Raw genomic sequence first — 14,985 nt, 5'->3', positions numbered from 1 at the left:
ACTGCTAATTACATTTTAAAGGGAAATATGTCATTGGAAAATCAACTTTGAAAACACAGAACACTAACTGTCCCCTAATATATGTTCCAGAACTCTCCTGAATGACATTATTAACAGCATTCCCTGAAACATTCATGAAAGAAACCATCATTGAAATTACTTGTGTTAAAACTTTCCGAGTACGTACATCATCATCAGACCAGACCTGATTCTGGTTTCCATGGCGTTAAGCAAACAGAGGGCTCATGCCCTCCCCACCCCACCCCGGATGGGATGCCAGCCCATTTCAGATCATATTCCCTTTCCCCTACCACCCAACCCCCAGGAACGTCTGGTTTCTACTCGTACAGGTGGGTCGACAGGAGCAGTCTGGGTAAAGTATCTCACTGAAGGAACAACAACATAGACCATCAATACCAAATTATCGCACTTTTAGTCTGTTGTGGATTGTCAACACGTAACATCCTTCAAAATCCATTTTGACAAGCTGTGCATTTGTTGCGTTCTACCATACGTTAGCAACACTTCATTCATTCATGCAGAAATGAAAAAATGAAAAAAGTGTTGTGTAAGCAGGTTCACTTTTTTGCGTGGCAGCTCTGTAATCTTACTGAGGACTCACAGTATTTACAGAAAGCATCGTCGCTACAGCCCTGTGTTCTAACTACTACTGTACAAAACTACAATCCATTTTTGATTTATTACGCCTTTCTAAGCTCTGGTAATTTTTTTTAAACCTTTTCTCGAACAGAAAAGCATTTTCATGCTTCCAGATTCTGCAAACGTGGCTTGATCAGCTTATTAAACAAGACACTTCTTGGCATTTTGGCGGTTTGTTGGGAAAAAAAACACTCTAAAATGACATGCCCAATCATAAGCCACACTAAATATTTTAGGAAGGCCTTCATTCGGCAAAGGATAAATAAACCTGTAGATGATTACAGCACATAAACATGCACAATACAAATGTGTTGAATGATGGGTCTGAATATTACTTAGCTCTTTGTCCAATCACAACAAGACAGGAGGCAGAACCAGCCTACAACTTCTGATTCAAGTTATACAAGTTATAGTTATTTGTGTATGTGCATAAAAGGTAGAGTAGAGATCTCATAATTTAAGCTGCACTGTGAGACTCAAGATTAGCTGCTGTAATATACTTAATGTCTGTGATATCAAAATCTAGCTTCCTCAAGAGTATTAGCACATTTTGTAGTTTATGTATTATTTGTAGAAAGTTTCATATAATTTCCAACATACAGTATATGCTATTTATTTTTCAGGGCCAGAATTCTGTCATTAGCAATTTTCCACTGAATGTTTAAGACAGAGTCTTTATTGTGTGGTTTAGCAGAGAAAATGCTGATGTACAAATTGAAGTGAAAAGCTTGCTATCTAATCCTCTGTTGCTTTTTTCCCACCTATCCCATAACTAGACTGTTTGGCACATCTCATCCTAATTCAGAACAAATCCCAAGTGGCTCTTTCACAGTTCTTCAAATCAACCAATAACTCCTATAGTGTGTGTAGCTTTAGCACTACAGGAGTTGTTGAAACTTCATTGCTCATTTCACCAGCATGGCTCTTGATCAATATTTGCATTTTAATCTCTCTTGATTTAGATACTGCCAGTAACATTGCAAACTGAAGATGACAGGAGTCCCACTCATCCTCAGCAAAAAGTATTTCTGGTTATGTGTTTATTAACTTTGAGAGCTTATGTAAGAACGGAGTTGAAAAGTGTAGAAAAAAAACATTTAATGGTTGCTACGTTTAGAGTATTTGAGGTTAATAGTTGTTTCTATAAAGTCAAACTACCTGTAGGCTGGCAAACAGACCTGTATTGCACTTAAAATTAAATTCAGAAACAATACATGTACTATAGATTTGCAGATACGAAATTCTGCTTTTATAGTAAGCTGCAGTGTCTTTCCTCAAACGCTGAACAATACCAACTGTTAACTCATAATGTACACAGCAACATTCAGACAATTACTTTTCGGTTGTTCCCCGATGTCTGTCTGTTCTTAGTTTTAAGTTCCTCGCCAAGATTTGAAACATACAAAGCCAAGGCAAGGGGATTCTCATCGCTTTCTAAAAAAAAGTCTATTGCCTTGACATTTATACAACAACACATTTCTAATAAAATCTGTGTTAATGTAATGTTTTTCAGGAGACATATGCAGCTGTTTTATCACAAATAAAATATTGTACTGCAGAATGGCATAAAGTACATTTTATCTACTCTACAAATCTATTCATCCGTATTACCATGTGAAGGGGCGTGTAAGTTTTAAAAATACTATATTTGTACAATATCTCTGATGATATAGTATAAGTTAATAAAAGATTCATTAAGACATGTTGTATTGTCCTTGACTTGACCAGGTATGGCCAAATGTCAGAAAATGATGTGATTAAGTGGGAGGGGGCACTTCTTAAATTAATTATACAGTATAATGACATTCACACTATATAATACTTAAATTATTCCTGTTGTGTATATCATTAATTTTGCAGTGTTTGAAAAAAAAATGTAGAATTCTAATGTCTGTACAATCTAAATGTGCAAAAAAGGCTGAGGTTTTGTATCACCCCATTTCAGGAAACTCCTATTGCAATCTGAAAGTGACAACCAATGACTGAGAATTCTCAACTTGGAAATGTTCACATCAATGATGACGTCAAAGCCAAATTAGCAAGTGTTGAAGACGCACTAGGAGCACAGGGGAATTAGTCAGGCCAGAAATCTGAAAGTCTACAAAGCAATACATCTCCAAACCCTGCTGTATGCTTCTTAAACATGGGCAGTCTACTAGTGGCAGGCAAAACGCTAAAATAATCTGGGTATGGCTTATGTTAAATAACTTGTCATCTCAGTGGTTCTTGATTTCAATACCTTGGTAGCTGTTGTGCATTTCAGAGAACATCATTTTGAAGAAATCCAGAGCCAGCACACAACCTTGCTTAAGTACAGTGAAGACTACTAAAGAGTCAGATGAGCTGCTGTGATCCAGGACATGCACAAGTGTGCCATCGTGGAACTGTCATATTCTCGAGATATTTTTTCCAGATAGCTAGACTTCTTCTTTATCTTCCAGAGGGCCTCAACACTGACAGGGTCAAAGGCCTTGGTGAGATCAATCAAGAGACTCATGTTCTTTTCTTTACACTTCTCTAAGGGCTGCCATGAGCAAATGCCACGGTTTCCACAGCCTTTCCTGAAGCCACGCTAATTCTCCGGCAGGACGTCTCAGTCTGGGTGAATCACTAGGTGGACCAGATTAATCATGGCAAGTATTTTCCCAGTGACTGAGGGGAAAGATACCTATGATGTGAGAGAGCAACTCCTAATCTGCTTAAATAAGTAGACCATGAAAGCTTCCTTGTGCTCTTGAAGGATGATTCCCTTGTCCTACATGGACTTTCAGTTCAGTCAGCTACTCAAATAAAAGACAGCCACCCCTCAGCTGTGGATGTGAGCTTGTCCTCTGGACACTCGGTAGATGGCTTCTTTGGTCTCTGCCGCAGAATGTGGTCCATGCTTGGAAATGTCCACATCGACCTGGAAATCTCCCAATGGCTTCTTCGGTGATAGATGAGGGACAGTTACAGGTGTTTTTAAAATGCTTTGCCCTCTCAAGTACTTGGACCTTCTCTGTAAGAAAAAGCTTTTCCCTGTGAGCTGAAGGGTGGCATACATGCAGGGGCCCACTGACAGCTCAGACAGATTCACAGATATTTCACATTATTTTGGATGGCAAAGGACTGAATTTCATCCGCCTTCTGATTCAGTCATTGTGAACTGCATTTCTCCAAGTTTGTCATAGGCAACTTTCTTAGAGATTAATTTTGTCACTGATGTTCTATGAAGTCAATGTTTGTGCTACTAGAACCTCCTCAACCTCTTTGTTGTGACCATCAAAGCTGTCTTAATGCTTGCACATGGGAAAACAGATGATATTGAAAGATGTTTTACCAAAAACAATCATTTTTTAAACTTTTCAATGGTAACTTTGACTTAAAAAGTTCAGTGGTCCACTCGCCATTGTAACAATTTCAATTAAGACACTCTTCATTGATAAGTTTTCATACAAGCTGTCAGTCATTGACTGCAGTATCTACATCCCATACTATATTTGTCTATAGTGCTACTGTATCTTACGCTAACAGCAGTAATGTAAAAAGCTCAATCACTCCTCTCAAAAAGTCTAGCACAGCTTTTACTGTATGACAGTGCATCGTGACTGTCTCATACTTTTAACCATGTGGACACACAGTATAGTGACAGGCCAATAATCAAAGCTTTATTTTGGTTTTAAAAGGACGTACTTGAACAAGAACAGAATCTGAGACCCCCTCCCAGAACAGCCTTTGGAAGTCAATATTTAAATCTTACATCTCTGTTGCGATTAGGATGCAGCCCCTTTCTTCCAAACAACAAAAAAAGCTTAAATCGATGATCTTAGAGTCCAAACTAGATTCCTAAGCAGTTTGCCACTCTCAGCAGCAAGATAAGATAAACTTTCTTTGACCTGAGAGATGAAGTTGCCATGACGATCAGGGAGTCCACTTTCTATATTGATATTTTGCTGATGTAACAACAAATAGAACTAGATCCTGTGACTGATAACGGTGATTAATTAATACCAATATTGATCCCTACAAGGAAGAGACAAGGCTATTAACTTGAAGCCTGAAAAGTCAATTGTTACCTGGGGCTTGATAGTCATCACTGATGTTAAATCTAAATAAACTGAAACATAAATGATTATGTTAAACTAACTTCTGTCTTTCTTCTGAAGCAAATTCAAGTGTGTATGATTTTCGGCCTGAAACAATATCCCTCTTCTTTCCAACAAATTAATAAACATGTCTTAGAAAATGATCTTATAAGTCATTTTCCTCCATCCTAATATAAAAATGTAGCTCAACTCAAGAGATGTTTTAACAAGGAATAAGGGGCTAAATGATCATTTTAAAATTCTTTTGGCAACAAACTAGCAACCCACTCCACAAATACACAAAAGCAGAGTATGGTACAGATTACTCAGTTTCATTATTTCTTTGTGTCAATTCTTTATTTATTTATTTAATTTACTCATGTACATTGCCTGTTTTGCTGACATTTTGAAGGAAGGCATACTGTACAGTATATGCAAATCAAATGAATGTATCTTTCTTAGAACATGCGTTATGGAACAGAATGAACTTAGTGTTATAATGAAGATTCATACTCAGGGCAAATCCCTGTCCAAACTTACAGTGAGTGCAGAAAATAGTTATTATAAAAACAAGTTCTTTACTTTGTAAAGATCCACAATGAGAGACAGATGGAGAAGATTTTGCTTGTGTACTTGTAAACCATCCCCTAGTGTTCTTCAAAACATGAAAAGGCATGCAAGAAAGATGGAATCAATGAAGAAATTGAGAGGTTTGTAATAATTAGCACAATTTCAGTATACCCCTATGACATTTTCATAAGGTCTTTAGTCCTTCTCGTTAATATTATGAGATTAAATCTTTTTCAACATGAAACCCTTTTGATATAGAACAGGATATGTCCATTCAACAACAAGCACATTTGGTGGATTGCAGGAAATATCACTTTTCAGTCCCTATCTTTGAAACCTGTAAAGCATGTGTCACAATGACATACCCTAAAGTCAGGACTGGAAACCTAATGTGATAAAATTCCAGAAAAAAAATGAAGGAAGCCAAATCAGGAAATGACCTCCACCTTTATACAAACTCAGCCCACATCTAATGTGTTTCTAAACCATGGTAAATAAATACAGTCTAACAATGTATTATCAAGATAGATAAACACTAAGTGAAGCTCTTTTCAGTCAATGTTGTCAAGCTGTTTCTAACTAAGGAAATACAGATCAACAACACATACAGTAGTGATTTTCTGCACAACTATATAAATTGCTGTTGCAAATGGTATACAAAATAATGTAGCTTCAGAAGAAACAATAAGCAATTTTTTATTTGTTACCTAATACTATTATTAATAAGAAATACATTACTTAAAAAAAATGTTTGAACATTTTAAGAACACAGGAAAGTAGAATGATCTCTTGTTATGCAGTTGTGAAAAACTGTAGTTTGTAAGGAAAGGCTTATGAAAGCAAACAGTCATTGTCAGCTCAGACAAGGCAACCACACAGAACAAGCTGTTGTTGGCAAGACGCAGATGTTGGAAAAATGTTGGCATGCTACAACCTTTCTTCATACAGTAGAGCACAGATCTGTACGGACAGAAAGAAGTCAGCCATAAATCGTTCTTCGGTCAATAAGAAGGGATAGAATTTAGAACAGACAGAATAAAGAATAGGTGGAATTCTTCCACAATATAGCATTGATTGAATATAAAACTTGTTGTTGTGTTTTTGGACAAAATGATCCACAGCTTCTTCTGTTATGTCTTTGGACATATCACGATAGTGTATCTCACAAATGTGCATTTGTATTACTTCTTTCCTTTTTATTACTGTATGTAAATTGCAAGCACATAAAACAGAAGTTTTGACATTTTTCACCAACAATTTTGAATCAAATATGAATCTATATGGACAGCTTGGAAAGGACCATTTCTTATACTAACATACATATAATTTAAAATGTAATTCTAGTCTTTTGGATTCCCACAGAATTATTTACATGTTCTGTATTCCTTTTATTTTCCTCCTAAATATGTAAAATTACTATATACATTGTGTTCTTAAATTTGCTTACTTGTAGTGCCCCCACACATGCATATACTGTACACTGTATTAACACCCAATGCTCCAGAAGAAACAAAAAATAAATTATGCAAAAAATGGTATGAATCTTGTTTACCAGCTCTTTTTCTGCCTAATGCTACATATACAGTACTGACCACTTAGAAGTCTATAATTTGTCTTAAGTATATTATTTATAGCTTGTTGTAAATGTACAGTAGAAAAACTCATAGTGACAGTAATCAGCTGCAGAGCTTAAGGTGAAGCACTGAAATGACTTAAATACCAACAGAAGAGAGTACATTTCTTAAAACTTGGAAAGTTCGTGGTTTTGTGTACCTTTAACCCATTTTCAGTGCTGCGTACAAAAACTTGCAGTATCTCAATCCAAAATGAATGTGGGATTTTTTAAAAAGAAGTCAACACCAAATTTCAATTTTTAAAAAATAAAATACAGCTGTCCATGGAAAAACAAAATGTTTTGATGCGTCACAGTCCAAATAAATTGCTCAAGAATCTCCAGCTTCAAAACTGTCACTGTCTAAGCCCAGAAGTGAATACGTATATCAACTGATGAGTCAGTGTATAATCAAAATGGTTATTTAACTATGGATGGAATTCAAAAACCACTTATTGGATATTTCAGCTATCTATTCAAAATGGTCAAACCAAATGCTAAAATAACAACAAAAAGCAACACCATCACCAAAACACCAGCAACAATTGTTATTATAATGATACATTATTAATGTAACAAACAGTAATGCCCAGGGTGTTCACAGAGATCTGAGTGCACGGCACTCAGTTCATCTGATAGGCAAATTTGACTTAAAAAGCCTCCACTGCTTCTCGGGACCATGCTGTATGAACACATGAACTTGAAGCACATGCACTAAGAACACACTAACAGCTAAAAGAAGTGCCCTCTATATCTTCTGCCTTCCTCCTGCCACAGAACTTTGAGAACAATCTAAAAGCAAAAAATGACCTAGAACAGTCTAGTTTGGATTCAGCTGCCTCATATCTTTCCATGCTTTCAAAGCATCCTAGTGCACTCTCAGTTCAGTGCGAGCAGAGGCATGGACAACCACAAACAAACAAGGTGGGGAGGGGGAGGTTGTAGGGAACACAGACATCATATCCCCACTAATCACAATCCACAGAGCATCGGCAATAATTTCATCATTTCTGTCATAAATTTGCCAGGGCTGCCATGAAACAGCTAACAATCTGGGCAATTTATTGGCATATTGGCAGGAGGTGATAAGGCTAAAAACAACAGCAGCTAGCAGCTGGTGAGTCGAGATGGGCTGATAACATTGATATGTGCTCCCATACAAAACACCTCCTCCCTTATCTGGGCTTTTTATCAAACTCTTATTACAATAAAGTGTATAGCTTTTTTATGGGGGGGGGGGAGGCAGACAGGAAAGACCTGAAATACAAAAAAAGAAAAGAAAAAAAATCAGATGTAACGTTTCACAGAAAAAAAACAAGGGGAAAATACATAATTTATCACCGTATTATCAGGAAATCCAGGCAGCCTAATCAAGGAGCACTGAGTGACTATTTTTTGCCTTATCATCCAAAGTGGTGGAAACGGAGAAGGAATTATCAGCCTTCTGCAGATTGCTGGGTTGGAATTTTAATGGTAATAATCGGGTTTCTGATGGTATATCTTCTCCGCTTATCTTTCCCATTATCTCCCCTTATCATCCCAGTCATCAGAGCAAATTAATGGTGCTCTTTCAGCATTCCCTTTTTATCACAGCTCAGAGAGCACCCAAGGGGAAAGAATAAGCAAAATATTAAAATACTGCATAAATCACAATTTTAGATAACAGGGCAATGTATGCAGGGGAAAAAACTGTGCCCAACAACCTTTTTGTCCTTTAGAATGACTGTCTTCACTGACTTTCTGCATTCAGTCTTTTCAGCCTTTCCAGAGTTCCTGAGGTACAAAACACTGAGGCACTGACCTTTCTGCTGAAATCCATGTGTACAGTCCCCCGAATGCCTTGTTCTATGTGCAAGTATGGAATCAATCACACAACCTAATATTTCAAATCAATTAGTTTATCCATGCCAGTTAAAGAGGAATTCTCTAAGTCTTGTCTAAACCTCTAATCTTGTTTTGAATCCAATATATATGCCTGAGAACTCTGATTACTTCCAAGCAATTCAACCTGAGTAGAAAGGTTTTTTTCTTCTTAAAATGAAACAATGCACTGGTTTTATGGAGAGAAATACAATACAAACAAATGTCTGCTTAACAAGCAACGCATGTGCCACAGATACTATTGTACTATAAAACAGAGGTATCTATAAGAACAACGTACCCGCGTTAATATTTACGATCTTCCTAGTGGTTTGGATATACAGTCCAATTCTTTTTTAAATACTCAGCCATGAATAACCAAAATCTAGTCTCAAAATAAAGAAGAAAGGATAATGGCCTAGTACACCCTCTTCATTCACACTTCTACAAGAAAAGTCTTCATGTCTAACATACGAGAGGATATTATTAGCATAACGTCATTCTTCAGCTTTTGAATACTGTGTAAATTAAAGAAGATTATTCCACAAGCTTTTGGTATTTTAGCAGCAGCTGCATTTAAGTACTGAGGTATCTCATTCTATCAACAAGGCAGAAAAAATGGTCTGTAGATGACAGTTAATATAAGAGCAGTGAATACTAAATTAATGATTTCATTCAGCACACTGAAGAAGGTTATATTAGACATATACAAACATTTTTGTATTTCTATCCTTTTGTAGTTCAACAAGACTGCTGTATTGCAATCATCTACCTACAGTAATCAAAAGTACAGAAAACCACCCTGCTGATATATCTAAATTATTATTTTAAAAATGTTAATCAATCTGAAATGTTTTACACAGGTCACAGCTTTGACAGCGTAACTGACAGTTTGCTATAAGGCTGCTATTCGCCTGTTATTCATTATTTATATTTTTTTCCCATCATCAACTATAATGCACAAGTTAAGCCAGTCCTCATTCTTTTCATAATTTTTAAACTCGGACAAACTGGATTGATGGCATTCAGAAATGTTCTGTCTAAACATTTTCAGAGATTTCTTCAACCTCAAAACCAAGCTGCTCTATTTATATAATTAAGTGAAAAAATAGGAGCAAATGGTGTTTCCCCTCCTACTACAAACTATCAATCCCAATCATTAAAAAACACAGATATATAAGGCAACAGCAAACTCGTTTAGAAAAGGGTAAAAAGAACTGTTGCACAAATGAAGCCAAATATTGCACAAACATATACAATCCAAAAAGATAAAAGCAAAAAGAAATTAAAACATTATTTTTGAATTGCATTCCCATACATGAAGATTGTATTAAACGTGCACAATACTGTCTTTCACCTGCCTAATCAGAGACACATGTCAATCAACGCGAGAGACACACAAAAAAGGATCCCCATGACTTCTAAAAATGAATCTTGATTTTGAGAATCCAATGAAGGCAGGTACGTCTACTTGTACTTCTAAAAAAAACACTGAATACTGAAATCTATTCAATGTTTCCCACACTACAGTAGATCAATAAAACTGTGAATAGCGAACACTTCAGCATGTTCAAGACAAGTTAATTACAGCACATCAGTGAACAATAACCAACCTGATAAAGATATCTGGATCGGTTCGTAAAACGTTTTAAGACTGGATCCTTTTAGCAGCATATCTTTTTTAAAGAAATTGATACACTTCCATTTTTTTCAGTTTTAAATGTTATATTTTCTCAACCAATAAATCTACTGTATTTAAAATATACCGTGCTCTTTAAATGGTATCGGTTAAATCAAATGATGACGTCTTATTATCTTATCAATAAAGTAAAGTTATTCCCCGTAAATTAAAGTTACACAATTGTTCGTCTAAGACTTAGAATTAATACAGCCTTAATTTAATTTTACAACCGTTTTGTTTTTGTTTTTCTCAAGAGGGTGTTTCTACTGTATGAACTTATCTGAAAGGCCTTTATATATACAGTACAGTACGTATGAACTTCACGAAAATGGCATTTGGGGTATATTGACGCTGTTGTTCAACAGACCATTGAACAATATACTCTAGGTTACAAGAAAAATGTAAGATTATCCAATAATTATTTTGTTGTGGTAATGAGTACTAACAAGAACATTAATTCAATTGCAAAAGAAAAACAGCTTAGAGCTCTGAATTATAATAATTCAAGTATTATTTACGGTAGGTGAGTTATTAAATGTAATTGTATACGATACTCTACGAAAATCAGTTGTTTTTTGAGATTCCGACAGTTATCATCATGGGTTTTTCATAATGATAAAGCCAAAAAATCAAAAACGTAAGGTTCAAAATGTTAATACTATTTCACATCAAACAAGGTGTTGCGCTGTGAACTTCATTACAATATTCGTAACTGTAATTCGTAACAATAACAGTAACTCAGAAACAGAAAAAAAATAAAATCTTATTCAGTTAAAAGAGTCTTATCCTAATGAGCTAATGCTAGGTACTGGAAAATTAATTATTATTATTATTATTATTATTATTATTATTATTATTATTATTATTATTATTATTATTATTACTACTACTACATCTACCAATAGACCGTCTTAATCACAGCACTGAAGTCAACATCTGTTTATATTAAATGTGTAGATTGGTTAACATCAGAATTGCAATATAACAGTTTTTATGATGTCATATTTTTTCCAGTAACAGAAAACTCAGCCGAACTTCCACAAAGTGCACCAGCCTAGCATCTACCAGCCTCAAAACTTCGAGCACAGTTGGCAAGTTAGGGGAAAACACACATTTATAACACAATTATAAGAAGACAGGTCATTGACGACAGGTAAGCCAAATGCATAATAACAAGGGAACAAAAACCCAAACTCTCAAATAACAGCGTATATGTAAAACGTAAAAACAGGGACGCTTAAATCTTTAGCAACATCCGAAACAAGACAATACGGCCTTAGAACTAAAGCGAGCTTTTTTACCGTCCTATAACTTTTTCTAGAGCATTTAACAGATTTAACAATACAGCAAAGCGGAAAAAAACTCACGTTTGATCTGCCTTGGGTTGCTCTGTTTCCTTCGGGACATGGCTGCTCTGTGCTGGTCAGTGGATCCAGGTGTAGCACTGACAGATCGATAGGTTTTGGTTCATCCAAGCGCCAATCAATGCCTGGGGTTTGAGATGAAAATGAAATGGGGGGAAAAGGGACGAATTGGGATCACTCTTGTTTCACTCTCCCCCTCTCTCTCTCTCTCCGTCTCTTTTACTCTCTCCTTCTTCTCTCGCTTGCTCGCTCCCTCTTAACTACTCACTCTTTCTTCTCTACTGTTCTCCGAGATGAAGCTGCACAGAGCTGCGATCCGCACGGACTGACTGAAGAGGTGAAAGCGTTTCGCGCTTTTGTTTGAAGATAAGGTTTGTGCCTCCCCGGGTGCCGTAGCCACAGCCACTGAACTTGAATGACCATGTGCTGCTGAAGTGTTGCCTTTTTAGTATCTTTTCACTGGCCATAGGTATTGAAGGGGAGTTCGACAATTTTTAGCTATTAAGTCACCTGCTATTTTTTGCAGCAGAGGAAATCAGTCTGGAGTAATATAAAATTATGACTGAGAGACTGTATTACTGAGCCTGAATGACATGTTCTATCTAAAACTGAACATGCATTAGACTGCTTCAGAAGACAAGATGTATATTAATATGATTTTTAAAGTATTTGAATTTTGTAATGCATCTGGTTTTTATGTACAATTTAAATGCATCATGCATAAATAATCAAGTGAAAATAGATGTAAAATAACCGATCATAACGTAGTTCTGATAGCACACGTTTAACTCTAAAGAGATTATTGTCTGAGAAATGAAATTGCTTTGAGCTGAAATGATACATGTGTGCTCTCCTGCAGTATTCGTGCTTTAAGGCATTAGGGAAATGCATCTATGAATTATATAGTTTTAAATCAGCAGCTGCAGCGTATACTTTTTCATAAAACAATTCACTATAGTCTCCAAAATATGACTTTAATAAAGAGCAACAACAATTATCTACAACACTGACGTGACACTGATTGGAACCTAATTAGAATATATTTAAAATATCAGATTAAGTAAAAATTTAATTGAAACTGTTTTTTAAAGAAAATTAGGCATTTATGAAACGTATACAGGCCCTAGGTGTCACTTAATGATATCATGTCTTTAAGTGGTATTATTAAAAGATCCTTGTAGTTTGCCTTCGGATTTTCAACCAATTAACAAATACAGGCACACGGTCTAAACCTGACTGAACACAATGCTAAAAAAAATCAAATGAAAATGGCTGAGGGCTGTACAAAGGTATTCTTTTCAGGATGTGTGATTACGGTATCTAAAACTGATAGTCAGCCTTGTATCTTACGACTCTTTAAACATTGATCAAATGTAACAGCGTTTACCCCTGAAACAGTACATAAAAATCGAAATCAAATAGTTTAAATACTCAATAAAAATAACTTTCCGATGCATCACTATGCTGCACTGTTCACAAGACGCTAATGACAACAATAAAATATATATTTTTAAATCACTGTCGTGGTAGATGTGAGTTGATGCGTGTTGTGTTGTGTGTCTTCAGACGTTCTCACTTTTATTTCAGGTGATGCATTTAACTGCACATCTCGAGCAGTTTCGTGGATGCATACTAATGTAGCATTTATCACCTGTTGGGTTGATCCGCTTCATTCACGCTGACAACATGAACAAGTAATAATGATATCAAATATTATTGCAAAACACTGAGCGTTTCTTTAAGTTTGATCTTCTTAAAGACTGATACTGTAACTGTCCCCTCTGTATTATTGTTTCAGTATTGTATTTCATCTTCCATTATGACGTCTGTAGGCTGTATTTAGTTGCATGAAAGTGCTCTAAATATTAAAAGATAAAAGTACACAAATGTGAGCTGATTATATTTTATAGCAAGAAGATGTGAATATTTTTAAATTTCCTAACTTGTATGTTTCATTTTCCACACATTTCTTTAGCTTAAATTAAATAAGTCTGAGCGCTTACTGTGTTCTTAAATTCGTCGAAAGCGTACAGTTCCATACACACATGGTTGAGATTGTATTTTCTTCTTCATTTCATCGCCATAAGAGCAAAGGTGTATTTTTTCTTGTTTAATACATAATCACGGTTCTTCTTGTTCCTTGTTCTAGTGAGTGCGTGGAGTCTGCGAAACACGTTATCAGTTTAAAAGAGGTGTTGCCGAGAGTCAGTGCAATTAAGCATCCTTTCACACCTGTAAACTTTTCGAGTACTTGAAGTATTTTAGCAATTTCTGTTTACGGTTGTCAGTCTAATTTACAGAAAGGTCATATTTTTTTAAAAGAATAATGGAATCTCTTAAAACAACTATCCATCAATAGAACGCTGTATTATTATTATTGGTACAAAAGAGAGATATTAAATGATTTTGACCAGTTATGTGTTTCGAAGCATACTTTGAAGTGGAAAACAAATATACGTGGAAAATTCAGAATATGCTCTTTTTTGTTAAATGTACAGGTATTAGTTCATACCGTTACCTTAGATATGTTATCTTAAACACATCCAAAGTTACTGCAGCACACCTAGGATGCTTTTATCTCTAATTTATAACTGCCGTCAGAATTGTGGTTTTTGAAATCATTAACAAATCGCATTATTTTCAGAGTAAAACCACGAGATAAAAAGAATGTTATTTGGAAAAGAAAAACTTCAAGTAACTAAACACGCATGTTGATTTCCATAAAAGATTCGCCTGTCAGCTGAAGCAGATCAGCGTTGTTGCAGTCACAGCAAGACGCTTTTTTCTCCTTTTGAGGTCCAGTATATACTGAGGAGCTACATACCGTATATTTTCTTTGCCAAAAGCTTTGGTGTTCCATAGCCCCACCGTATCCAAACACCTTTTAAAAAGTCAATTAACGCTCTACAAAAAAATAAAAATAAAAATCGGGCTAACGCAAATTCCTCAATATCTAAGAAAACAAATTCTAGAAGTCGAAACTTTATTTTTTTCCCACAAAATGTATTAAATTCTTTTTAGTAGTGAGGGAATTTAAGTGCGAGAGAAAGTGAGAATTCCTTAACTTAAAGGATTGCGAAGTGTATTCATCAATGTTTCCTTACCAGCATACTTGGGGAGACAATCAAAAGTTAGTCTTTCATTCTAAATGTAGGATAATTCTAGAACTGATCA

General features: G+C 35.6%; 1 protein-coding gene across 2 annotated transcripts in view; it reads right to left on the bottom strand.

Moving 5' to 3' along the window:
• Positions 1-12,359, bottom strand: part of zfpm2a (zinc finger protein, FOG family member 2a) — a 177,821-nt gene extending 165,462 nt beyond the window's left edge. The window contains exons 1-2 of one of the 2 annotated variants that reach the window (XM_069194892.1): positions 12,080-12,359; positions 11,815-11,936 (exon numbers count right to left, since the gene is read on the bottom strand). In XM_069194892.1, coding sequence (XP_069050993.1) covers positions 11,815-11,854 — 40 coding nt within the window. In that variant the 5' untranslated portion in view covers positions 11,855-11,936; positions 12,080-12,359. Of the gene's footprint in view, positions 1-11,814 lie in introns of both variants that reach the window. The other variant, XM_069194893.1, reaches the window with a different exon arrangement.
• Positions 12,360-14,985: the final 2,626 nt, after the last annotated feature.

Source organism: Lepisosteus oculatus, chromosome 10 (genome assembly GCF_040954835.1).
Source record: "Lepisosteus oculatus isolate fLepOcu1 chromosome 10, fLepOcu1.hap2, whole genome shotgun sequence".
NCBI lineage: Eukaryota > Metazoa > Chordata > Actinopteri > Semionotiformes > Lepisosteidae > Lepisosteus > Lepisosteus oculatus.
This window is presented reverse-complemented; position numbering and strand designations above follow the sequence as displayed.